At 37.8% G+C, this 27,473-nt stretch overlaps 2 protein-coding genes across 5 annotated transcripts; both read right to left on the minus strand.

The window, feature by feature from the left end:
- Positions 1-1,392: 1,392 nt before the first annotated feature.
- LOC130545353 (zinc finger protein 160-like) lies at positions 1,393-21,916 on the minus strand. The gene is made up of 7 exons (XM_057319796.1): positions 21,519-21,916; positions 21,081-21,258; positions 18,992-20,044; positions 13,287-13,363; positions 12,903-13,067; positions 12,402-12,579; positions 1,393-5,964 (listed from the first exon to the last, which is right to left on the minus strand). The coding sequence occupies exons 1-7, from the start codon at positions 21,681-21,683 to the stop codon at positions 4,469-4,471; spliced, it is 3,312 nt and encodes a 1,103-aa protein (XP_057175779.1). The 5' UTR covers positions 21,684-21,916; the 3' UTR covers positions 1,393-4,468.
- A 197-nt stretch (positions 21,917-22,113) lies between these two features.
- LOC130571877 (zinc finger protein 501-like) lies at positions 22,114-27,087 on the minus strand. 4 transcript variants are annotated; one of them, XM_057363170.1, is made up of 6 exons: positions 26,725-27,083; positions 26,394-26,571; positions 24,934-26,277; positions 24,610-24,774; positions 24,107-24,266; positions 22,114-23,982 (listed from the first exon to the last, which is right to left on the minus strand). In XM_057363170.1, the coding sequence occupies exons 1-3, from the start codon at positions 26,887-26,889 to the stop codon at positions 25,466-25,468; spliced, it is 1,155 nt and encodes a 384-aa protein (XP_057219153.1). In that variant the 5' UTR covers positions 26,890-27,083; the 3' UTR covers positions 22,114-23,982; positions 24,107-24,266; positions 24,610-24,774; positions 24,934-25,465. The 4 variants fall into 3 exon arrangements, with proteins under 4 accessions (XP_057219152.1, XP_057219153.1, XP_057219154.1 ...); XM_057363169.1 differs by having other exon boundaries at positions 24,610-26,277; positions 26,725-26,889; positions 27,058-27,087; XM_057363168.1 differs by having other exon boundaries at positions 24,610-26,277.
- Between the last annotated feature and the right edge of the window lie 386 nt (positions 27,088-27,473).

The raw sequence follows: 27,473 nt of genomic DNA on the forward strand, positions 1-27,473 counted from the left end.
TTTTCGCAAAGCAGTGTATCATAACATCTGTCTTGCAGCAAGAAGAAGAAGAAGAATAAGAACTTCCGTTTTGCCGTCGCGCTGGAATTTAACAACAGTGAGAAAAAAAACTAGTAAGTACTTATCCTAGCACCTTCGCTAACACAAAAAGAAAACAAAACACTTACCTTCATAATCAAACAGGTACTGTTCAATGAAGAATTTGTATCCTTTCTCTAGCTTTGATCTTGTCGTTAGCGAAAATTTGTCTGCAAGACGTTGTACATCATCTAGACGTATTTGTGGCAGATGTGCAAGCCACTTGGTAAACTCCATTCTGAGGCGCTAGCGGAAGTAACTTCTTCTTCTTGAGTTTTACTGGCGGTTGGCAAACCAGCTTATAGGTGCATCACCGCCACCTTATGAACTGGAGTGCTAGCGGAAGTAACGATACACTGCTTCGCGGCAGAACGGAAGATGCGTGACGTCATGTGAAAAGGGCGTATTGACAGAACACCGGCATTAAAACCACAATATGGAATATTTAGACTGCTAGATGGCGCACTTTCGAAACAACAACAAAAGGCGACGCTAAATGACGTTATATAGGAGAGTGGAATTATGGGACATGTCGTTTTCACCATCCAGAGGCGATCGGAGATCGCCCATCATGTTCACGGACGGGGTAATGAATGAATTTTATTTTATGTCATCGTAATGAATTCGCTTGCAAGAAACGTGGAATGTAATGCTACGTTAGCCCGCGACTGATGTTGGACTTTGTCAATTGATTTGGTAGCATAATGCTACTACTTATGTCTTACAAGTAAGGCTACTGGCTACATATTTTGTGCGACATATACTGTATTTCATATAGGGTAACTGCATTCATAACTATTCAAATAATCTGTGTATGAGTATTTCGTGTACAATAAAAAAATTGCTTACCTGTCAATTAAAACACATGCGAGAGCGGAGTCTCTGTCAAGTCCAAGTCGGTCGCGAGGCTCTCTCCATTTAGAAAACGCCACGCCGATATTAATCCTTGTTTTATTTCTTCGTTTGGCCTACGTTTACACTTTTTTGGGTTTCCTTTACTCGCCAAAGAGTAACGTTAATCGTGATCCATAATAACAGAACAACAGATGCTGCATCCCAGATGCTGTATAACCACTTCCGCACGGAAACTGAGGGTAGTGCGGAACACCGGATATTAAGTCACTTATATATTTTAAATAGGAATTTCTCTGGATTTGTACATTCTTGGGAACATTTGGGATAATGAAAGTACACAACTGCATGAAATATATCACACTGTGCAAGTGATTTTTGGATATTTCATAACAAAATTATTCCATATTGTGGATTTAAGCCGAGCAGACACTACGGGACTGTGAGACAACATGAATTGCTATGGCGCTTACACTACACAACAAAGTTCCTTCTCATCTGTCGTCGTCTTGTCATAATTGCGCGCATACTACACAACACACCGCTGACGAGGTGCACACACCACAAAACATTCGGTGAAGAGGCGGTCCCAACCATCAGCGAAAATACGTTTCTAAGATTGTAATGGAGACATGTGTTGCACTGCATCAAGCCATGAAAGAAAAGTATTTAACGGTAGGCTGTGCTGAACACAGCACATTTTTAAAAAACAAGTGAAAATGTACACAATTAAAAAAAAATATATATACTAATACTGATAGTTCTACATTTAGAAGTGGTTTACTATGTAAAACATTACTGTGTAAAAAGTATAGTTGTACAATAAAAGACTGTAACGATTTTTATTACCCTGCTGTTTGTGTCTACATAATCGTAACCCTTGCCTTTAAATAGTGCTCTCTCTCTCTTTGTTAGACGCCAAAAACTGAAGCTGAATGGCAGCAAATTGCCAGAGATTTTGAAGAGAGGTGGCAGTTTCCACACTGCATTGGCGCGCTAGATGGTAAACATATTCAAATCCAGCCTCCTGCAAAGAGTGGTAGTCTCTTCCACAACTACAAAGGAAGGTCCTCTGTAGTGATGATGGCAGTTGTGGATGCCAACTACTAATTTATTTACGCAAATGTTGGTGCCCAGGGCAGGGTGTCTGATGCTGGCCTGTTTGCGCACTCTGACCTTTGTAAAGTGATGGACGAGGGTCTTCTACAGTTACCTCCTCTGATGCCTTGTATGAATGTAGGGGATGAGGCATATCCACTAAGAACTGACCTAATGAAACCATTTCCATATAGAGACTTGGATCATGATCAGAACTTGTTTTTTCAGAATTGCGAGATTTAAACTTTTTTTTATTTAGTGATGGAAACAAGTTTCCATGAAACACAATGCATTCAGTGAAAATGTTTAAACGGGATGATTTGTTAAGATTTTTTATTTTGTTTATAGATATTTTTTTCATTTAGTACTGCCCTTCACATTAAGCATGTATAACCACATGTTTCCCCGAAGACAAAATATGTACATTTTGCCTCCAATTCAAATAAGTTTACACACCCCAGCTCTTAATGCATTGTGCTGCCCTTTTGAGCATCAGCATTTTTCTTTTTTCTAAGATTCTCTGCTTTTTTGCTTTAAGATATATTGTGGAAAACTGATGTTGTTTAAAATAATATGCAGAGGAAAACCAAGTCCAAGATTTAAACAAAAAAACTTATGAAATTAGAATTGCATGAAAAACTAACAATTGCGAGCTTTCGCAATTTTTACATTTTTATAGTGAGTTTATTTTTATGCAATTCTGACTTTATAACAATTCAGATTTTTTTTTCTCAAGCTCACAATTCTGAGAAAAAAAGTCAGTGTTTTTTCTCTCATTGGACTGACAGATGCAGTTGTAAGTGTATATCTCTCACAATTCTAAGAAAATAAATCAGATTTGTGAGTTATAAACTCGCAATTGTGAGAAAAAGTCAGAACTGTGAGATAAAAGAACTAAAAAGGTTGCAATTACCTAAACAAATAACATAAACAAGGGACTCGCAAAACATGAAAACAGTCGTTAATCATTCAGGTAACCACAGACATTAAAGATTCAAGGGTATGTACATTTTTTTATGTGGCAATTTGTATAAATTCGCTCAGTTTGTGTTATGGAGTATATGTAAACTTCTATTGCGTGAAATAGCTTATTCAGAACAGTACTAAATCAAATTAATATGCAATTTCTATGAACCCAGATCCCTCTTATTTTGTTAAAATTATTCAAATTTTGCATATTCTGCAAGGGGCATGAAAACGAGCAGAACTGTAGTTTGGCATGCTTTTGCAGAGTGTCAGAGTCAGAGAATCACCGATTGCTGTTTACATTAAAGGGGTCATATGGCCCCTGCATGTATTGGACACGTACATTTGCAAAAATGAAAGTGTGGGAACAAAATATGCATTCTATCTAAAAGCGAATGCTCACCCAGACCTGCCTGAAACGCCTCGTGTAACCACACCCCCACAAATCTACGTCAGACCGCCCAAATGTATACGCAAGTAAGGTGGGTGTACCCGTCAGTACAATTGCTTTGCAACCTGATGTTCCAAATATGGTAAGAGGCGTTACATTTTTGTCACACGCTTGCAGTATTCAACCAATCACTACGCACTAGTTAACTGGCCAATCATAGCACACCTCGCTTTTCAGAGCAATGAGCTTTGTAAAAAATCCGCGCGTTTCAGAGAGGCGGGGCAAAGTGGAGATACAAACATGCACGGTATGTGGAAAATACAGCATTTTTTAACCTTAAATCATGTATACACATTACATCACATCTAAAACAAAAGATAATATTAGTTTTAGTCATGTCATATGACCCCTTTAATTGCCCGTTACAGTTAATATAAAGTTTAAATGAAATAAATGGCATTAAAATTCCAAGTAATCACTTTGGTAATCTAAAATACTTTTCGGATGGAACTGTAATTTGATTACCACCATTTAAAAAGTAACTATAATGAAATACAGTTACTCAAATTTTGATTTAAATATGTAACTAAGTTACATGTATTTCGTTACTCCCCAGCCCTGGTTATACAGTATCTAAGATGGCATGAAGGCAAGTAAATTGTGGGTTAATTTTCATTCTGAGATGAAATTTTCTTACATATTTAAATATTTGCATCCACTAACCTGACACAATTCGGCAAATCTTCAAGTCGCTTATTGTGTGATGACAGGTTTGATTCTAGACCTATGACTGTGAATACCATTAGCTGTTTTATGTTCAAAAGGCTTTATCCATCCATAAAAACAGACATTTTAATTTACAAGATGGTCTCAAACCACTTATTCATTGGCCTGTAGTTACCCAGCACTTAAAAAAATTCAAACAGCACTGGTCTGTAATATACCAAAGAAATTAATTCAGATTGTTGATAAAATATTAATATTGCTAAACTAACATTCCAGATTTATTTGGAGTTATTACAATGACCATCTCTGAATTTGTTTCGTCAAACAATGACAAACTTAATCACTGCTAGACCAGTATTAGCAAATGGCTGAAGAAGATCGCAGGGATCTTCTGGTCTGAACAGTTTCTTGAGGATGAATTTCGATCTCTTTACGACACTTCTTCCTGTGAGTAACAAGACATCCTGAGGGGTGAAGTTTCTCTCCTGTATGAAATCTGTGATGCTGTTTTAATTGGCTAGCTGTAGTAAAGGCTTTTCCACACTCAAAACACATATGAGATGTCACACCTGTGTGTGTTTTCTTGTGTTCTTTAGAGGAGGAGAGTGCATTAGTTATACCTGCATGAGTTTTCATGTGCTTCTTCAGGTAACGTACAGAAATGAATGTTTTACTGCACTGTTCACACTGAAATGGTCTCAGTCCAGAATGACACAGAAGATGAGATTTCAGATTATCTGCCCACACAAAACTCTTTCCACACTGATCACATCTGTAAGGCCTTTCTCCAGTGTGAATTCTCATGTGCTTAGTAAGGAGACATTTACGTGCAAAGCTCTTTTCACACTGATCACATTTGTAAGGCTTTTCTCCAGTGTGACTTCTCATGTGATCGTTCAAGTGGGATTTCTGTGAAAAGGCCTTTTCACACTGGTCACATCTGTAAGGCTTTACTCCAGTGTGACATCTCATGTGCACATCAAGAGTGGATTTCAGTGTAAAGGTCTTTCCACACTGGTCACACCTGTACGGCTTTTCTCCGGTGTGAATTCTCATGTGCTCGTCCAAGTGGGATTTCTGTCCAAAACTCTTTCCACACTGATCACATCTGTAAGGCTGTTCTCCAGTGTGACTTCTCATGTGCTTACTGAGGAGACATTTACGTGCAAAGCTCTTTTCACACTGATCACATCTGTAAGGCTGTTCTCCAGTGTGACTTCTCATGTGCTTGGTAACATGCCATTTACGTGTAAAGGTCTTTCCACACTGGTCACATTTGTAAGGCTTTTCTCCAGTGTGACTTCTCATGTGATCTTTCAAGTGGGATTTCTGTGAAAAGGCCTTTTCACACTGGTCACATCTGTAAGGCTTTACTCCAGTGTGACATCTCATGTGCACATCAAGAGTGGATTTCAGTGTAAAGGTCTTTTCACACTGGTCACATCTGTACGGCTTTTCTCCGGTGTGAATTCTCATGTGCTCGTCCAAGTGGGATTTACAATTGAAGGTCTTTCCACACTGGTCACATCTGTAAGGCTTTACCCCAGTGTGACTTCTCATATGCGCTTTAAGAATGTTTTTACATAAAAAGGTCTTTCCACATGGAGTACAAACGTACGGCTTTCCTTCTGTGTGACGTCTGATGTGCTTGTTTAAATTATATTTACGAGTGAAGATATCTCCGCACTGAGGGCATGTAAGGGAATCTTTGGCTGTTTCTCTTTGAGATTGTTTTAATGAGAAATCATTCTCCGTCTTCAAGCAGCTTTGAGATTCTTCTTCAGTTATAAAATGATGAGGTTTCTCCTCCATGTCATTCGGTTCTGTAATTTCCACTTTCACCTTCATCAGGTCTAAAATGAACAGAAAAAAATCATTATGATTAATATGACATAGTAAAAATGAAGGACTTCTAAATAGGAACACTAGGAAATAAAAACTTGAATATTCGTTGAATTTAACAAAAATGTAAACAAATGCAAAACCCGTGCATTTGGAATTTTAGGTGCATCAAGAAACGCGTAAGACATGATGATGACGTAACTGAAGTGGTTTGTTAGTTAGCCGATCCTTTAATAATAATAATAATAATAATTCATTACATTTATATATAGCGCTTTCCTGCCTGGGCACTCAAAGCGCTTTACATGGAAGGGGGAATTCTCCTCAACCACCACCAATGTGCAACATCCACCTGGATGATGCGACGGCAGCCATATTGTGCCAGAACGCCCACCACACACCAGCTTATTGGTGGAGAAGAGACAGTTTTTTAACCAAGCCAATTGGTATACATGGGGATGATTAGGAGGCCATGATGTTTAGAGGCAAATGGGCAAATTTGGCCAGGATACCGGGATTACACCCCTACTCTTAATCGAAGGACATCCTGGGATTTTTAATGACCACAGAGAGTCAGGACCTCGGTTTAACGTCTCATCCGAAGGACAGACACACTGGTCTCTGTCCAAAGCTGTCACGTCACGTGACAAAAGAACGAACGACTCAAACCCGAAGACTCGGAAGGTGAACTAATCAATTCTCTTTCCGGCTCTGACTGCATTGGTAAAGCGTACAGGTCTGTCACGTGATGAACGAACGACTCAAACCTGAAGACTCGGAAGGTGAACTAATCAATTCTCTTTCCGGCTCTGATTGCATTGGTAAAGCGTACAGGGCTGTCACGTGATGAACGAACGACTCAAACCCGAAGACTCGGAAGGTGAACTAATCAATTCTCTTTCCGGCTCTGACTGCATTGGTTTAGCTTACGAAGCTGTCACGTCGTGAACGAACGAGTCAAACCCGAGGACTTGTCAGACAAGAGGTGTGGTGAGCTAATCATAGACTAAAGACCCAGGTAAACAATGAATTAATCTTTTCTGTTTCTTATAGCATTATAGTTTTGTGTTGTTTGTAATGTGATCAACGTTTGCATAAGTAGTAGATGTGTTAGGAAAGTAACATGTAACATTTTAATTATATTTTGCTAAAATGAACGAAATGAACGATATGACTCGAAAAAAGATTTGTTCATTTTGCTGAACGAGACTCAAAGGTCCGAGTCAGTAAAATGATCCGAACTTCCCATCACTAGTTAGTAGCATGTAGCTTAACAATAAAACAGTCTTGAAAACATGAAAAGGTCCACACGACAAACTTGGGAAGCTCAATATGGCTAAATATGAATAAAATATATAGTAATTTAAATGTATTATTAGTACTCAACATACAATATTTGTATCTCATCCACCTCACATTACCCATTTTACTGTGGGCCTTTTACTATGTGTCAAATACTCGATTTACATCCGAGTGCTAGTATCCGAATCCTAGTGCACTGATAACAGAACTTTTTAGAACTAAAGCACAAACACGTCACTCGCTGCCTTGGAAAGACTGAGGTATGACTTGCTATGAAAAACTTTTTTGTTACTCTTGGTACCCTCCAGCTCCAGCTGTTAACCATCTAAATTAAAGCCAGAGGTTACATGCTATTTCATGCATTCTGACTTCTTTACACTGTTAAACGTGCTGGCTTCTCAAGCTTAACATGAATTGAACGTTTGACGTAGTATTTCTGTGCTCGATTCACTCGGCCAGGGTTCGTACAGATTTAGGAAAAAACATTTCAAACATGGATTCCCATTTCGTAACAAGGGTTCTTAGTACCTTATTGGACAATTTTCCCAGAAAAGCACGCCCACGCGTCATCCAGCGAGCAAATGAGCTTGTGATGAATTTTATATAAACGGTGGATATACACTGGATTTGGAGATCATTGAAACTGATAGATGGCGCGGCCCAGCGTTAAAAGATGCCGGACATGAACCACACTAAGTCAAACTAAGTCATATGTCTGTGTTTTGTTGGCAATCAGCGTGTACGTGCCAGAGCATGTGAGCGGAGAGAATGAAATATAATCGGAGTGTGGAGTGGGTTTTTATCATTTTTTTATTCCGCTCCGATACCGCTCACACCACGAGTCTAGGGCATGCACAAATCCATCCAGAATTCACCTGTGCCTTCAACAATTAACAAAACTGTCAGAGCCGTAACGTGCTGCAGATGCTTGTGGTGTAAACGAGGGGTAAGGCTTCGGTTGAAAACTGCAGGTGTTAGGCATGCAGAGGAATTTTTAATTTGAGCGAGCGTGGAGCGATTTCATCGGAGCGGGATGAAATTGTAGGTGAGCGGGGAGTGGAGCGGTCTGGTGCGGTGGAAGCAAACACCCACATGAGCGGGGAGCGGAAATTCTCACTGCTCAGTTCTGCTCACATGCTCTGGTACGTGCATAATACACAACCTTATATATACCTCAATCAACAATTATGCAGGGGTAATGCGACGATGTATTGTGTGCTCGTGCTGTAGTTCCACCCCCCTGCATGCCTCCAAGAGCTCAACTTTTTCCAGAAATAATCGTAAACCTATATCTGTCTTTTATAAATTTGATCAAACTAAATACAGACGTGCTCAAATTTGTTGGTACCCCTCCACAAAAAACTAGGAATGCACAATTTTCTCTGAAATAACTTGAAACTGACAGAAGTAACTGGCATCCACCATTGTTTATTCCATATTTAATAGAAATCAGACTTTGCTTTTGATTTTTTATTCAACATAATATTGTAAATAATAAAACAAATGAACATGTCATGGACAAAAATGATGGGATCCCTAACCTAATATTTTGTTGCACAACCTTTAGAGGCAATCACACATTCTGTAGTGCTCAATGAGACTTCTGCACCAGTTAACAGGTAGTTTGGCCCACTCTTCCTGAGCAAACTGTTCCAGCTGTCTCAGGTTTGATGGGTGCCTTCAGAATACAAGTTTCAGCTCTTTCCATAGATGTTCGATAGGATTCAGATCAGGACTCATAGAAGGCCACTTCAGAATAGTCCAATGTTTTGTTCTTATCCATTCATGGGTGATTTTAGTGTGTTTTGGGTCATTATCCTGTTGGAGGACCCAGGACCTGCGACTGAGACAGAGCTTTCTGACACTGCAGTGTTTCCCATTCATTGACGAGACTATGGCGGCCCACTATAATCTACTTTGTTCCGCCACAGTCTTAAAATGAGCTGAATTTTTTTTCTTATAACATAAATATTTCTTTGAATTTCATTGAATTCTGCACCGTTGATTCATTGCTGTGCCATTGTTCACAGCTAGACGAAATGCTTTCTACACAACGGAGCTGTACGAATCACACGCACCCATGACATTTATAATGAAGATCTCTCGGCGTTATATCCTCCAATATCCTTTTTTAGCACCAAAAGCACTCCGTTAAACCCTTTCCACATCGCTCCGATCGTGCTTCAAGCTAGAGACGCTCAGGCCCTAGCCCGGCCCATGTCTGACAGCTTATCAGGATTCTCAACCCGAGTCCAACTAAAGCTTGTCGTGTTTTTTGTACCTCCACATTACACAGGCTGTTTGCAGCAATTAAAATAGTTCAGTTTTGTTTTTAATGGCAAATTATTCAAATTTCGTTTCGTTTCTTTATTAAGTTAATTTAGAAAAATGTTTGGAGTATTTTTATTTGTGGCTCAGCCAGGTGCAGAACACATTGTCTGATAGCTATCTGTGCTGGAGCGCGGATTTGAATTAATGATGTGAATTATACTGTTGAAACTGCTGCAACCATTAAAATAGTTTAGTTTTGTTTTTAATGGCAAATTATTTATATTTCGTTTCATTTCGTTATTAAGTTAATTTAGAAGAATGTTTGGGGTGTTTTTATGTGGCTCAAGTGCAGAACACATAGTTTGATTGCCAACTTCGCTGGAGCACGAATTTGAATTAATAATGTGAATGACACCGTTTAAATTGTTAAAATAGTTTAGAATAAATAAATAGTTAAAAAGTATTAAAATAGTTTAATTTTTAATGGTAAATTATATTTCGTTTCTTTATTAGGTTTGTTTAGAAAAATGTTTTGGTATTTTGTTTGTTGCTCAGGCACAGAACTAGGGTTGGGAATCGTTTCAATTTTATCGATTCCAATTCTGATTCTGCTTATCGATTTCGATTCTTATCGATTCCCAGTTTCGATTCCACAGTTGAAGTAAAACATTCAGATTTCAACCTTAATAAAGTCACTTAATTTTGCTCTTAAAATGCGACTGAATAATAACTGGCTAAATACCCTGATTTTGGGGTTTATTTAGTTCAGAGGTGGGAAGTAACAAAGTACATTTACTTGAGAACTGTACTTAAGTACACTTTTTGAGTATTTGCACTTAAGTATTATTTTTTCTGTTTAATTTTTACTGTACTTCACTACATTTGAATGACAAATATCTCACTTTTCATGGCACAAAAAAATTTCCCCTCATAAATAGTCAATGCAAAGCACCTCATAAATACTGATTTGTATATTAATCAGACTGACATCCAATCCGCTTGTTAAGCCTGACCTCACACACCATAATGGACGTATACCATTTCCGGGTCCAACCTCTATCAGATGCCATACATTTTTTTTTACAAAAAATTATGTAAAACTGACGAAAACCCCCGATCCCATCCTTTATCTCCGCAACGAAATCACAAATGGCCACACATGAGATTCACTACGATTTACAAATTAATAATTGTTATAATTATTATTAATAATAATTAGGCTATTATAAATAGATTAAAGCCAAAGAAGGTCTCTGCAGCATTTAAATGTTTACAGCATTTAGACTGATCACCTCATTAAAATCACATCATTAATTAGTGGTGTCCTTCACCTGATATAAAGTTTGAAGACATAATTGTAAAAGACGAATGTTTCTTCATTCCGGTTTTGTTCCGGTTTATTTACACTGTGTTCGGCAGTTATCGTATTTGATGCTGTCCCTATTCAGTCAGATCATCTCCTCCTCATGCACTCATATTGTGATGGTGAGACAGCGCTGATTAAATATTTAGATTGAATTTTTTTCTCAGATTTGAGTTGATTTTACGAGGCGGCGCATGAAACAATTATCACTCAAAACAAGCGCAAATAACTCTGCAGATTTAATCTTCGTGATAATGTGGATCTAATGGATATGAGGTCAAATTAAATGTGTGTGAGGCATTAATGCTTATAATCATTTTTTATCAATCTTAGTTTCTGCAATCTAAGTTCACTAACTCACCATTTGTGTCACCCCTTGTCTCCAGAATGTGCGTAAGCATGGGTCCGAGTTTGCGTGCAGGTGCGCAAATTTTTCAGGCAAGTTAGTTTTTATAAATCCCATCTTTTGCGTGGGAAGTGGCGTACGCCTCTTTCAGGGCATGTTTTGTGCGTACGCGACGGTTATAAATGAGACCCCAGGTGTGTTAATTATGGAGACAGTCACAACATTTTGGGAGATGGCTAATGAGTTCAGTTGTGTATACTTGTGTATACCCATATCTGAATTAGTTATTATAAGCAAAAGATGTAATAACATTTTTATCCGATTAATCAAAAAAATAATTGTCCAACTAATCGATTATCAAAATAATCGTTAGTTGCAGCCCTATATATTTGTAATATTTTTGCGCATATATACTGTATACTTCTATATATAGAAGTGGTGTTCTACTGTATTTGAATGTTATAACGAAATGTTAACTTATGAAAATATAATTTCAGATACGGTGGAACAGCAGTTCTATATACTACTGCTGCGTGCCACAATTTACAGCATCTGCTAAATTTAACTATTTTCTCATTTTTCCATTTCTCTCTGCTTTAGGTCTCCCCAACCGTAAACTGCCTAGGATTCTTCCTCTGAAATGCCGAAGTCACGCACGCATATATAGCCCACTGAACCGTGCCGAGCCAGGCGCACGTGGAAACAAAACTGTAACCATTCCAGACTGTGCTTAGAACAGTTCAGCCCAATGGTGGAAAAGCGCTCGTAAAGCTTGTTTTAGAATTTAAATATTATTGTTATTTAAGTATGAACTGTGAATGCAGCTTTACAGCAGATTTAATAGCCCTAGTTCCGAATCTATTATTATAATGTCATTACTGGTTCAACAATAATTGAAGTAGGGCTGCACGATTATGACAAAAATCATAATTGTCGATTATTCCCCTGCAACTGTCTGGTTGTTGTTAAGGCCACGCCTACATATTCATGATAGGCTGCTGATTTGCTACTGCTTCTAATGTGCAACAAACCTGCTGACATGCACAGAAAATAAGCATGAATGGACAGTTGTAATCGCGGCTTTTAACGATTACATAATCGTTGGACCTGTAATCGTAATCTCGACTAGTTTTTCGATTAATTGTGCAGCCCTAAATTGAAGTTACCTGGATTTATTAAATCAGCTTCATCTGTCTGTTCTTCTGTTTCAGTGATTTCTGTTTTCAGCTCCATTTTGCAGTCCAGCAGATTCACTGATGGTTTCTCCTCTTCATTACAGACAGAAACCAGAAGCTCTGGAGATGTTTCATCAGTGATGACACAGAGAGAGAAAACAGATACATCCTGGAAATAACGTCACAACAAGCAAAGAATTAAATTCATGCGTATATACATTTAAACTAGTATGAAGGCAAATGTTACATTCACATGTATCATAATGTGTGATAAATATTCTAGAACATAATTTTCTCTTGTGTAGTTTCCGATAACAAAGTTGAAACGAGTTGAATGTTGGTTGAACTCCTTCATAGAAAAACACTTGCAAACACCCTCAAACACACTTATTCCATCCACAGTATGACAACGTCTGATCTTTACTATCTACCGCAACAAAAAATGTATATCACATATGACGATCATGAAATGAAAGTTTAACCTGTACAAACCTTTCTGTTCAGTTCGTCTCTCTCGCTGAGCTTTGCCTCCAATAACGCCACCTCTTTCTTCAGCTGAGAGATTTCTGTCATTAAATCATCAATATCCAGCATGGACAGATCCGTTCCTACTGATTTACAGCACATCACATCTACCTGTGTCCTCATGACGGACATCTGAACACAAAATAAACAATAAACTAAATATTATGATTTAACACGAGAGAAGCTTCGTTAAACCAAGAAAAAGGTGACCATAGAATAAATATTTATTATATAATTATATAATAATTATATAATAAATAGAGAACTTAATGCGTCAAGTAAAAACTCTGCAAGATATAGCAAGCAAGAAAGCAAAACACAAACATTAATAAAAAAGATTATTAAAACTACATCTTCGTAAACGACACAAAACTGCAATAGGTGCTGGCTACTGTCGAAGGGGCGACTCAAAAGCGGAAATACGTCACCTTCACGCGAAGCCCGAGCGGATATACGTCACCTAATTCTGACCTCAACCCGGAAGTAATTTATGAAACGGCGCTGTTTTAATGTATATAAATACTTGTAATGTTTTAATGCTACAAAATTATTGTTTAAATGTTATTAAATACCTTTAATGTTACTAAATCCAGACATTGCTTCCAGGTTTGTATTTAGAAAGTAAACATTATACTAGTTAGCAGTGAACAATAAATGAAACATCAAATAAATTCATTTTTATAAAAATGTGAACACAAATAATTTATGAATTTTATATTTAAAGCAAAATAACATAGAAAACAACCACAGTAAAATGTTGAATAATTTCCACAAATTAAGTTTTACTTGTTTTGAGTAAAATACACAAACTATATTTACAAAACACATCAACTGCAAGTAACAGTAAATAACAATCAACGAACGTTCTTCTCATTCTTCTTCCTTTAATGGCGGGTCGCAACCAACATGTTTAGGTGTATATCGCCACCTACGGTACCGGGGTGTGTAACATCGGGGTTTTCAGTACTTCAGTGGATTATATAAAAAAATCGGATTTTCTAAACCTGTATTTTAAAGAAATTCATCTAAGATCAGCTAACATTGGCGAGACATCAATATTGATCGTCAAAAATATATAAATCCATCGTGTTTATTCATCCTTTTTTGCGTAATTTCACGGAAGCCATACCCTGATAGCACACATACATCTGGTTTACGTCTATTTGACGTCTGCATTTACATCTGAAAGACATCTACAATACATAGTTTGCTCATCTGCAAGTCTCAGAGATATCTGCTGTACGTCATATAGACATCTAGAATATGTCTGTAATGACCGAGGGAGAGAAGACAATAACGTTAGGCTACTAAAAAGTCAAAATCTGGATAAAATGCATTGTATAATGGCTAAAATATCGTGTATATGATGAATTCGAAATTATTTTGGTTATTAATATGCATGTTTGTGTTGTTTCTGACAAACAATATTAAAATGTAGGAAAATACACCAAATAGCGTCTTTATATTCTTTCTTTCTTTCTTCTTTAAGCATTATATAAAAGGAGGAGCGACAACAGTAAAGGATGAGAGAGAACCAGGCTTGGACTTTACGTTATGTTTTATTATGTGTGACCGGCAGTCGACCGTGAGGGAGCTGCCGGCATTTTACTTTCGTTTTGTTGTTTGTTTATTTTATTAAAGTTTTGTTGTTCGACGATCGCCGGTTCCCTCCTCCTTCTTCCTTGCTGTGAACATTGTTACACACTAGTGTTGTCAAAAATATCGATATTTCGATAAGTATCGATACTGAAGAATCTGAAACGGTTCCAATACCCATGTCCCACGTATCGATATCAGCCGCGCGTTCCCGCTCTCTTTCTCTTTCCCGACAGTGAGTTAACACACACTGCACGTGAACGCATAACAACAGAGCCCCGCCTCCTCTCACAGACTTGACTCGTTTGCGGCAGTTAAATAGTGTTAATGTTAGAAAAGATGGCCAGTCTCAGTAACACATCTGGCGTGGTGCACGCTCGTTACGCTTCCCGTGTTTACCATAGCGATCCATGTATGTGCGCTGATCAATAATTTTATCCACTCGTTTCATTCGCCCTGGTTATATGTTGTTTATGTTAGTACAGAGTCTCCGCAACAGTTCTCATGTTTAATGCACGTGTTTCTGTCTTTATGTGCGCTCATCAATGATTTCATCCACTCGTCTCGTTCGTCCGGTTAATTTGATGTTTGAATAATGCTGGTGCGAGTAAAGTCTCCGCAACAGTTCTCGCGTGTGATACACGTTTGCACTCCAGTGTTTACCATAGCGCTCTATGTTGTGCGCTGTTCAATGATTTCATCCACTCGTCTCTTGTTCGATCCGGTTAATTTGATGTTTGAAATAATGCTGGTGCGAGTAAAGTCTCCGCAACAGTTCTCGCGTGTGATACACGTTTGCACTCCAGTGTTTACCATAGCGCTCTATGTTGTGCGCTGTTCAATGATTCATCCACTCGTCTCATTCGCTCCGTTAAAAGTTGTTAATGTTAGAAAGATGCGGAGTCTCTGCAACAGTTCTGCGTTTAAGTTTGCGTTTCTGTCTATATGTGCGCTGATCAATGATTAGGCTACAGTATGGGCCTATGTGAATAAAAGCCAATTTAGCCAAATAAAAATGTAGGTATTAACTAACATTAACGAACAATGAATGAGCAATACATTTGTTAAGTATTTATTATCTCTTTTAAATGTTAGTTAAAAAATACAACTATTTATGTAAGCTCCCCTGTTGAAAAATCCAGTATATGCTGGGTAAGGTATGTTTTGATCGATGCTGGTTTGATCTTAAACCAGCTAAGAACCATCTTAAATACGCATCCAGATAGCACAATCCATCTGGTTTACGTCTATTTGACGTCTGCATTTACATCTGCAAGACATCTTAAATACATAGTTTGCTCATCTGCAATACGTCTCGGAGACGTCTGAACGTCTGTAATACGTCTGCTAAAGATCTGGAGATCTGCTGCTTAAAAGCATCTGCTAAACATCTTAGAAAGAGCTGTTGTACATCCATTCTAAATCATAAACATCTTACAGACATCTTCTAGATGTCTATATGACGTCTGACAGCAGACATCTCCGAGACGTATTGCAGATGAGCAAACAATGTATTGTAGATGTCTTGCAGATGTAAATGCAGACGTCAAATAGACGTAAACCAGATGTATGTGTGCTATCAGGGATATGACCATCTTAAACCAGCACATGGACAGTTTAAACCAGCACAAACCAGCATCAAAACATACCAAACCAGCATAGGCTAGTTTTTTCAACAGGGTCTGGTCCATTAATACTGACAAATACAACTTTGATTTTAAATAGTAAATGTATTCGTAAAATTATTTATTAATTGTTAATCTAATGTTAATGTAAAAATATATACCTCATTGTCTAGTCTTGTTCAATTTAACTTCAAATAAAATTTAAAAAGGCCTATATTGCTATTGCTTATTAGGGCCTTATTGCTATGGCAGTTTATTCCCCGTGGTATCGAAAATGGTATCGAATATCGATATTTTTTTAGGTATTGAATCGAAGTTAGAAATTCCAGTATCGTGACAACACTACTACACACAACACACGCACGCACGCACGCACGCACGCACGCACGCACGCACGCACGCACGCACGCACGCACGCACGCACACACACACACACACACACACACGCACACACACACACACACACACACATATATATATTATCCTACAGAACCTTATATTTACTGAAGAACTGATTAGTGTGTCCGTGCTTAGTTTGGCTGCCTAGCTGTGCGTGAGACCAGTTTACGTCATCGAAAAAGAACATGGCGGCCTCCTTAGGTTAAAATGAGTATTACATTTAGGGTTTTTTTAAGAACTGAAAATATTTTATGTTTCTAACGACAAATGCTAGTAGTGTAAGGCTATTACAACGCATTAAGCCATACATCTCTCTATACACCGGGTTCCCTTTAAGCTACTTCATAACATTTACCCTACCAAAACTTTTCTAAAGAAAAAATGTGGATCTGACTTTGACACCAAATGCATTTTTTGTCAGAATGACACTGAATCATTTATTCACTTGCTTTGGTCATGCAAATGTTTTCAGCAACTTTGGAAATATGTCGGTTCGTTTATTTCAAATACTATTTTGAATGGTTTTTTATGATCCCAAAAACTGTTATTTTTGGATTTTTCGAAGGTGACCAAAAATGCTTGTTTTATAATCAACCTAATTCTTTCTCTATGTAAATTTGATATACATACATTTTCTAATTGCAAACCTATTTTTGTAGTCTTTCTACAAGAGATAAAACGGCATTTAAAAACAATGTTTTCTTCTATTATGAAAGCACAAAGAACTTGTAAAATTAGCTTATAAGCTTTTCAACCCATTTAATTTGTTTTTTTTATTGTTTTTTGTGCGATTCCCTCTCCTGTTTTTTTTGTCTTGTGTGTTTCGAGCCATGGTAATGTTTCATTTTCTCTCTTTTCATTAATCTAAGTGTTTATTAATGTTATGTTATGTTTATGTTGTAACATTGTTTTGTTATAACAAAATGTTCAATAAAGCATTAAATTAAAAAATAAGTTCCTTAAGAGCAACACCCGCAAATGACCACTGGGTGTCACCGTGGAGACGGGTGTCGGAATGTTTCGAAGCCTCGACAGGATACGGCACATTTGATTCAACTGTTTCATTGTTTCACGAAGCCTCGCTCTGCCCATCACTACAGTCTGCAAGTAGTGTAGGGATGCTGAGATAAAATTACCCGAGTTAAACCTCGAACTTCGGAGACCTTAGCGACGCCATTTTAATCCCCTTCTTTATTATTGAGTGGAGGTGACGTATTTCCTGTTCGAGAGTGGTACAGCTTCTTTCTTCACGTGGTTTATCTGACACGTGGTGCGTTTGCGACACCTGCTGGACTGGAGAGTGACGAAGCAGGTGTTTGACTACATTCATTCGCCACAGTTAACCACTCAAAATCATACAGCATTTGCGATAATATGCATTTTATTCAAACATACAAAAAATTAAAACACAGAAAAAAATCTCGTGGCAAACAAAGAAAACACTGACTACATTTTTACTACAAATAACTATATCAGTTATTAATATTTGTTGATCCTTTCACATAAAAAAACCCATTTTGAAACCATGTTCCTGGCCGTTGTAACAGTAAGCTTTGTACACATTATTTTGAAATTTTTATTTTCTTAATACATCTTTAATATATCTGAACAAAAAAGAAGACATTCATTTTCCAAAGTTGCCTTGAGAGTTCATAGTGTTTTAATGCACGGAAATATGAACAATAATGAATAATGAATGAACAATAACTCTTTTTCTCACTGGTTTTGACAGATGTGTGAGGCAACAATTGACATAATCGATGTTATTGTAACTCCGTGTTCGGCTGAAGAAAAAGTGACTGTGAATCCCCATTAGCTGTTCAAAAGGCTTTGGCCATCAGTCAACACAGACAACATTTTACAAGATGTACAAAACCACTCATTCACTGGCCCGTAGTTACCCAGCACCCAGCAAAATAATGTAAGCAGTAATCTACCGCAGAAAATCATTCAGATTGTTGATCAAATATTAACATTGCTGAACTAACATTCCAAAAAGTTTTGCGGTTATTACAATGACCACCTCTGAATTTGTCTCGTCAAACAATGACAAACTTAATCACTGCTAGACCAGTATTAGAAAATGACTGCAGAAGATCTTAGGGATCTTCTGGTCGGTGCGTTTCCCAAAAAACGACATAACTCGCTGGTTAACTACCATAGCACAATGCATCGTTTGAGAAACTAACTGGCTTGAGATTGATGAACGATGGTTTCGGGAAACACTTGAATCGTTGAACTATGCTGAACGACGGAACTTGTGACCATTGTTGACTAACGATGCTTTTGGGAAACGCACCTCTGAACAGTTTCTTGAGGATGAGTTTTGATCTCTTTGCAACAATTCTTCCACAAGAAGGGGTGACGTTTCGCTCCTGTATGAAATCTGTGATGCTGTTTTAATTGGCTAGCTGTAGTAAAGGCTTTTCCACACTCAAAGCACATGTGATACGTCACACCTGTGTGTGTTTTCTTGTGCTTCTCTGAAGAGTGCATCAGTCACACCTGCATGAGTCTTCTCAAAGTGTCTCCTCAGGTACCATACAGCTATGAATGTTTTACTGCAGTGTTCACACTGAAACGGTCTCACTTCAGAATGATACAAAAGATGCTCTTTCAGACCAGCTGCCCACGCAAAACTCTTTCCACACTGAGGACATCTGTGAGGCTTTTCTCCAGTGTGAACTCGCATGTGCTTACTAAGGTTGCTTCTACGTGAAAAGACTTTTCCACACTGGTCACATTTGTGTGGCTTTTCTCCAGTGTGACATCTCATGTGATCTTTCAAATTGGATTTACAAGTATAGGTCTTTCCACATTGGTCGCATTTGTAAGGCTTTAATCCAGTGTGACCTCTCGTGTGCACATTAAGAGTGGATTTCTGTGCAAAGGTCTTTCCACACTTGTCACATCTGTAAGGCTTTACTCCAGTGTGACATCTCATGTGCACATTAAGAGTGGATTTCAGTGCAAAGGTCTTTCCACACTGGTCACATCTGTACGGCTTTTCTCCGGTGTGAATTCTCATGTGCTCGTTCAAGGGGAATTTACAATTGAAGGTCTTTCCACACTGGTCACATTTGTAGGGCTTTTCTCCGGTGTGAATTCTCATGTGATCTTTCAAGTGGGATTTACAATTGAAGGTCTTTCCACACTGGTCACATCTGTAAGGCTTTACTCCAGTGTGACTTCTCATGTGCGCTTTAAGCATGTTTTTACATAAAAAGGTCTTTCCACATGGAGTACAAACGTACGACTTTCCTTCTGTGTGACGTCTGATGTGCCTGTTTAAATTATATTTACGAGTGAAGATATCTCCGCACTGAGGGCATGTAAGGGAATCTTTGGCTGTTTCTCTTTGAGATTGTTTTAATGAGAAATCGTTCTCCGTCTTCAAGCAGCTTTGAGATTCTTCTCCAGTTAATAAATGATGAGGTTTTTCCTCCATGTCATTCGGTTCTGTAATTTCCACTTTCACCTTCATCAGGTCTAAACCGAACAGAGAAAATCATTATGATTAATATACATTGTAAAAATCCTTGAGGAACTTCTGAATAGGACCACTAGAAAATTAAAATATCAATATTCGTCGAATACAAACATTAGGCCTGCCCCTGACTAGAGATTTTTGTAGTCAACTAGTAGTCTTTCGTTTAAGCCAGTGGTTCTCAAACAGTGGTACTTGAAGAGACCCCTAGTGGTATGTGACATGACAGGGAATTAAAAACTCTATACATTCATTTTGTGTTTTAAATACAATTTCAAATGTTATACATGATTGATAAATACAGAATACATCTCATATAGCCTATGTGCAATTTTAATATAGTTGTATGAATTGTTTATTTATCGTTGGTCGATGACGTAAATCAGGCGTGCGAGAGGCAGCTCAATCACAGAGTTGGAGCAGGTAGACGCTTTGACAAGAGCCAATGCTGTAAAGTGTGAGTGTAAGAAAGTAAAACGAGACAGACTTTCTTAAAACACACCCTATAATCACCACCTTATACCACACCTGTCCCATTTATAATCTGATCTCTAGATATCTGTTTGTTATATACTGTAATTTTCAGTTCCGGGACATCATTGACTACCATAGAACGGTGCCGGAGAACTCTCCGTTTTCCTAAATTCTTCAAAATATCTCAATATGTGTTCAACAGAACAAAAACAAATACAATATTTATTTTCCTACTATGGTAGTGGATGGTGTCCCAGAACTGAAAATTGCTAACATTCTTCCAAAAATCTTTCTCTGTGTTCATTGGAACAAAGACATTTACAGTATACAGGTTTGAAACAACCTGAGGGTGAGTAAATGATGACAGAATTTTCATTTTTGGGTGAACTATCCCTTTAATATTTGCAGATTTTGCACATTGTGCTGCGAACTCTAGTGGGCTTAGGAGAAAAGGCTTGTCTTTAGAATTCTAATGTAATTTACACCAGTTTTGACAGCCCTACATCTGAAACTATACTTAAAATGTCTTTATGTCATTACTGGTTCAACAATAATTGAAGTTACCTGGATAGATTAAATCAGCTTCATCTGTCTGTTCTTCTGTTTCAGTGATTTCTGTTTTCAGCTCCATTTTGCAGTCCAGCAGATTCACTGATGGTTTCTCCTCTTCATTACAGACAGAAACCAGAAGCTCTGGAGATGTTTCATCAGTGATGACACAGAGAGAGACACCAGATACATCCTGGAAATAACATCACAACAAGCTGAGAATACAATGCAGAGCTTATATATACATTTAAACTAGTTTGAAGGCAAATGTTACATTCACATGTATCAGATCAGATGTGTTATAAATATTCTTGAACACAATATTCTCTTGTGTGGTTTCCCATAACAGAAAGTTGTAGATGTGTGAAACAAAGAAAAGGATGGTGGGACACGTTCTAGCACACTACGCAATAGAAAAAGGCTGAATAAAATGAAAGTTTAACCTGTACAAACCTTTCTGTTCAGTTCGTCTCTCTCGCTGAGCTTTGCCTCCAATAACGCCACCTCTTTCTTCAGCTGAGAGATTTCTGTCATTAAATCATCAATATCCAGCATGGACAGATCCGTTCCTACTGATTTACAGCACATCACGTCTACCTGTGTCCTCATGACGGACATCTGAACACAAAATAAACAATTAACCAACTGTTATTGTTGCGAAGCTGTGTTTAATTTATAAGAGCTCTCAATACAGCAACAACTCTCAGTGAATCCTGTCAAGAGTTTAATGCGTCCGGTAAAAAGTGCAGGTTATAGTAAGCAAGAAAACAAAACCCACATATTATCACGCAAATGATAAAGCACTCAACTCAAGCTGCACCTTCTTTCCTTTTTAAGGGCGAGTTGCAACCAACTTGTTTAGGTGCATATCGCCACCTACTGTAGTAAGTAAGGAACTGAGCTGCTCTTTCTTCGCGTGCTGTATATCCGACACGTGGTTCTTTTGCGACACCTGCTGGACTGGAGTGCCGAGTGCGACGCGTCAGCTTATGCTCGACAACAACCGTTTGCATACAGTTACCCCTCAAAAACACAGCAAAATGACGAGATAATATGGGTTTTATTCAAATATATTCCAACAGAAAAACAAAAAGCTCAGAGGAAACAAAGTAAACATTTAATACATTTTTACTAGATTTTTTAGTTATTAATATTTGTTGATTCATTTTGTAGCCTTTTTACAGGGTAACAGAAAACACAAAGTAACTCAGTGCCAAAACGACACGGAAATGGTTATGTTCAATGCAGTTGTTTTGATAGATGATAAAAATATGCACTTCTAGTTTCAACATTATTTGTTTCCAAGACATTCCTCTTTAAAAGAAATGAAGTACCAGATTTTTACAAAATGACTCGCATTTGGTTTTTGATGACTGAAAATGCGTACATTTTAACAGCTTATCTCTAGGACTAAACCACAGTGTCTCATAAATGTAGTTCCAAAAAGAAAAGAACCTAAAAGGACATTAAGGTATCTCTTACATTTCTTGAATTACATACATGCAAAAAACATACACACACAAAAAGATTTTTCCTCATTGTTAACTGTAACCATTGGCATAAAATGAATAAAGGATTGCTAAAGTTAACAGTTTGAACATATACAACTCTCTGTGGAAAAATAAAATTATGATGCTGGCATATTTCTCATGTCATTTTTTGCCTATGACATCGGGCCCTAAAGTTTGACCCGGTGACCTCTGGTTGAATTGACACGGAATGACCCAACAAAGAAATTCATTCAGACTGTTGATAAAATATTAACATTGCTAAACTAACATTCTAATTTTTTGCAGTTATTACAATGACAAACTTAATTACTACTAGACAAGTATTAGCAGACCACAGCAGAAGCGCTTAGGGATCCTGTGGTCTGAACAGTTTCTTGAAGATTTTTGTTGTCTTTGCAACACTTCTTCCTGTGAGTCACAAGACATCTTTCTCTGAAAATCTGTCCACATGAGGAGCAGGGGTAACGTTTATGTCCCGTAGGAAATCTGTGATACTGTTTTAATTGGCTAGCTGTAGTAAAGGCTTTTCCACACTCAAAACACATATGAGATGTCACACCTGTGTGTGTTTTCTTGTGTTTAGTCATTAGTCACACCTGCATGTGTCCTCATATGCTTCTTCAGGTAACGTACAGAAAGGAATGTTCTACTGCACTGTTCACACTGAAATGGTCTCACTGCAGAATGACACAGAAGATGAGTTCTCAGATTATCTGCCCAAGCAAAACTCTTTCCACACTGAAGACATACGTAAGGCTTTTCTCCGGTATGAATTCTCATGTGCTTACTAAGGTGACATTTACGTGAAAAGACCTTTCCACATTGATCACACCTGTAAGGCTTTTCTCCGGTATGACTTCTCATGTGCTCGTTCATGTGGGATTTTCGAGTGAAGGTCTTTTCACACTGGTCACATTTGTGAGGCCTTTCTCTAGCGTGACTTCTCATGTGCTCATCATGAATGTATTTATGAATGGTCTTTCCACATTGGTCACATTCATAAACCTTTACTCCAGTGTGACGTCTCATGTGATCATTAAAGTGTAATTTACAAATGAAGGACTTTCCACACTCATCACATCTGTAAGACTTTTTTCCATTGTGAACTTTCCTGTGGCTGGTAAGGTGGGATTTAAAAACGAAAGTCTTTCCACACTGGTCACAACTGTAAGACTTTTCTCTGATGTGAAGTCTGGTGTGCCTGTTTAAACTGTATTCACAAGTGAAGATATCTCCGCACTGAGAGCATGTAAGAGAATCTTCGGTTGTTTCATTTTGAGATTGTTTTGGTGAAAAACTCTCCTCAGTCTTTAAGAAGCTCTGCGATTCTTCTCCAGTTAAAAAAAATTGAGTTTTTTCCTCCATTTCATTCGGTTCTGTAATTTCCTCCTTCACCTTCATCAGGTCTAAAATGAACAGAGAAAATCACTGTGATTATTATGATATAATAAAAATGCACGAAGGACTTCTCAAACTATAATTATATTGTCTTTTTACTCTCATTACTGGTTCAACAATAATTGAAGTAACCTGGATATATTAAATCAGCTTCATCTGTCTGTTCTTCTGTTTCAGTGATTTCTGTTTTCAGCTCCATTTTGCAGTCCAGCAGATTCACTGATGGTTTCTCCTCTTCATTACAGACAGAAACCAGAAGCTCTGGAGATGTTACAGACACACCAGATACATCCTGGAAATAACATCACAACAAGCTGAGAATAAAATTCAGAGCTTATATATACATTTAAACTAGTGAGAAGGCAAATGTTACATTCACATGTATCATAATGTGTGATAAATTTTCTTGAACACAATATTCTCTTTGTGTGGTTTCCAATTAACAGAAAGTTGTACACGTGTAACAAGGAAAATGGTGATGACACGAGATGGTTTGGTTGAACTACTCAATAAAAAAAGACCTACATCTAACCTTTACTATCTAACGTTACCACACAACAACAATATTGGCTTCATCTTCACATTTGACAAACAGACACAGCGGATCATGAAATGAAAGTTTAACCTGTACAAACCTTTCTGTTCAGTTCGTCTCTCTCGCTGAGCTTCGCCTCCAATAACGCCACCTCTTTCTTCAGCTGAGAGATTTCTGTCATTAAATCATCAATATCCAGCATGGACAGATCCGTTCCTACTGATTTACAGCACATCACGTCTACCTGAGACCTCATGATGGACAACTGAACACAAAATAAACAATTAACCAACTGTTATTGTGGCGAAGCTGTGTTAAATTTATAAGAGCTCTCAATACAGCAACAACTCTCAGTGAATCAAGAGTTTAATGCGTCCGGTAAAAACTATAAAGTTATAGTAAGAGAGGAAAACACAACACGCACATTATCACTTCCTACGCCTGCCTGAGCTGCTTTCTTCGCGTGCTGTATATCCGACACGTGGTACGTTTGCGACACCTGCTGGACTGGAAGGTGACGCGTCAGCTTGTGCTCGACAACAATCGTTTGCCTTCAGTTACCCCCTCACAGCAAAATGAAGAGATAATATGGGTTTTATTCAAATATACAAGAAAACACAGAAAAATACAAAAAAAAATCTTTTAGAATTGTATTAGTTATGAATATTTGTTGATCCATTTTGTAGCTTGTTCCAGGGTAACAGAAAACACAAAGTAACTCAGTGCCAAAACAACACTCAAATGGTTATGTTCAATGCAGTTGTTTTGATAGATGAAAAAAATATGCATTTCTAGTTTAAACATTATTTGTTTCGAAGACATTCCTCTTTAAAAGAAATTAAGTTTGTGATGCTGTTTTAATTGACAAGATGTAGTAGACTTTTCCACACTCAAAACACATGCGAGGTGTCACACCTGTGGGTGTGTTCTTGTGTTCTTTAGAGGAGGAGAGTGCATTAGTCATGAGTCTTCATATGCCTCTTCAGGTAATGCACAGAAAGGAATGTTCTACTGCACTGTTCACACTGAAATGGTCTCAGTCCAGAATGACACAGAAAATGAGATTTCAGATTATCTGCCCGAGCAAAACGCCTTCCACACTGGTCACATCTGTAAGGCTTTTCTCCGGTATGAATTCTCATGTGCTTACTAAGGAGACATTTACGTGCAAAGCTCTTTTCACACTGATCACATCTGTAAGGCTTTTCTCCAGTGTGACTTCTCATGTGATCGTTCATGTGGGATTTACGAGTGAAGGTCTTTTCACACAGATCACAACTGAATGGCCTTTCTCTAGCGTGACTTCTCATGTGCTCATCATGAATGTATTTATGAATGGTCTTTCCACATTGGTCACATTCATAAACCTTTACTCCAGTGTGACGTCTCATGTGATCATTAAAGTGTAATTTACAAATGAAGGTCTTTCCACTCTCATTACATCTGTAAGACTTTTTTCCATTGTGAACTTTCCTGTGTTTGGTAAGGTGGGATTTAAAAATGAAAGTCTTTCCACACTGGTCACAACTGTAAGACTTTTCTCTGATGTGAAGTCTGGTGTGCCTGTTTAAACTGTATTCACAAGTGAAGATATCTCCGCACTGAGAGCATGTAAGGGAATCTTTGGCTGTTTCTCCCTGAAATTGTTTTGGTGAAAAATTCTCCTCAGTCTTTAAACAGCTCTGCGATTCTTCTTCAGTTATAAAATGATGAGGTTTCTCCTCCATTTCATTCGGTTCTGTAATTTCCTCCTTCACCTTCATCAGGTCTAAAATGAACAGAGATAAATCACTAGGATTATTATGATATAATAAAAATGAACAGAGGACATCTCAAACTATTATTATAATGTTTAACCAGTAATGTCAATGATATTAAAGTAACCTGGATAGATTAAATCATCTTCATCTGTCTGTTCTTCTGTTTCAGTGATTTCTGTTTTCAGCTCCATTTTGCAGTCCAGCAGATTCACTGATGGTTTCTCCTCTTCATTACAGACAGAAACCAGAAGCTCTGGAGATGTTTCATCAGTGATGACACAGAGAGAGACACCAGATACATCCTGGAAATAACATCACAACAAGCTGAGAATACAATGCAGAGCTTATATATACATTTAAACTAGTGTGAAGACAAATGTTCTCACATTTGATAGATAGACAGACACATTAATTCATGTAAAGGATCATGACATGAAAGTTTAACCTGTACAAACCTTTCTGTTCAGTTCGTCTCTCTCGCTGAGCTTTGCCTCCAATAACGCCACCTCTTTCTTCAGCTGAGAGATTTCTGTCATTAAATCATCAATATCCAGCATGGACAGATCCGTTCCTACTGATTTACAGCACATCACATCTACCTGTGTCCTCATGACGGACATCTGAACTTTGTAAAACCAAGAAAAAAATCGTGAATACTAAAATAAATCAAGAATTGAATGCACCCGGTAACAAAAAACCAGCAACGTATATATTAAGCGAGAAAAAAACATAAACATTAATCACATAAATGATGAAGAGAATATAAATGATTAACAACAACACAAAACCTGCTGTTTAAACCGTGAGCTTCTTTCTTCACGTGCTGTTTATGTGACACGTGGTGTGTTTGCGACACCTGCTGGACTGGAGTGTAACTCAGCAGCTGCTTGACAACATTCATTCACTGCAGTTACCTACTCAAACTGCAGCATATGCGATAATGTGAACTGTATTCAAATTTACAAAAAATAAAAACACAGAAAAACAATCTCGCAGGAAACAAAGAAAGTTACTTCGTTTTTACTCAAATGTTATTAGTTATTATACGCTGATTCTTTAACATAGAAACATTTTGTAGCCATTTTCTTGGCCCTTAGTCAAGTCGAGTTTTATTGTCTTTTCACTACATGTGGGGACATACAGTGGCACGAAATGTCGTGGTGTTGCATAGAGTTCCCGTACCAGACAGTGATGCAGCTGGTCA

This window comes from Triplophysa rosa, linkage group LG21 (genome assembly GCF_024868665.1).
Source record: "Triplophysa rosa linkage group LG21, Trosa_1v2, whole genome shotgun sequence".
Lineage (NCBI taxonomy): Eukaryota > Metazoa > Chordata > Actinopteri > Cypriniformes > Nemacheilidae > Triplophysa > Triplophysa rosa.

Excerpts from the sequence above, each read along its gene's own strand:
- LOC130545353 (XM_057319796.1), bottom strand. The coding sequence starts at position 21,683 with ATGTCCGTCATGAGGACACAGGTAGACGTGATGTGCTGTAAATCAGTA. Across the intron at positions 13,068-13,286 it reads TTTGTGTCGTTTACGAAGAT|ATGTCCGTCATGAGGACACA; the intron begins GTAGTTTTAATA and ends TTTTGTGTTCAG. Across the intron at positions 5,965-12,401 it reads AGCTGATTTAATAAATCCAG|ACCTGATGAAGGTGAAAGTG; the intron begins GTAACTTCAATT and ends TGTTCATTTTAG.
- LOC130571877 (XM_057363169.1), bottom strand. The coding sequence starts at position 26,889 with ATGTCCGTCATGAGGACACAGGTAGATGTGATGTGCTGTAAATCAGTA. Across the intron at positions 26,572-26,724 it reads GAGACGAACTGAACAGAAAG|GATGTATCTGGTGTCTCTCT; the intron begins GTTTGTACAGGT and ends TGTTATTTCCAG. Across the intron at positions 26,278-26,393 it reads AGATGATTTAATCTATCCAG|ACCTGATGAAGGTGAAGGAG; the intron begins GTTACTTTAATA and ends TGTTCATTTTAG.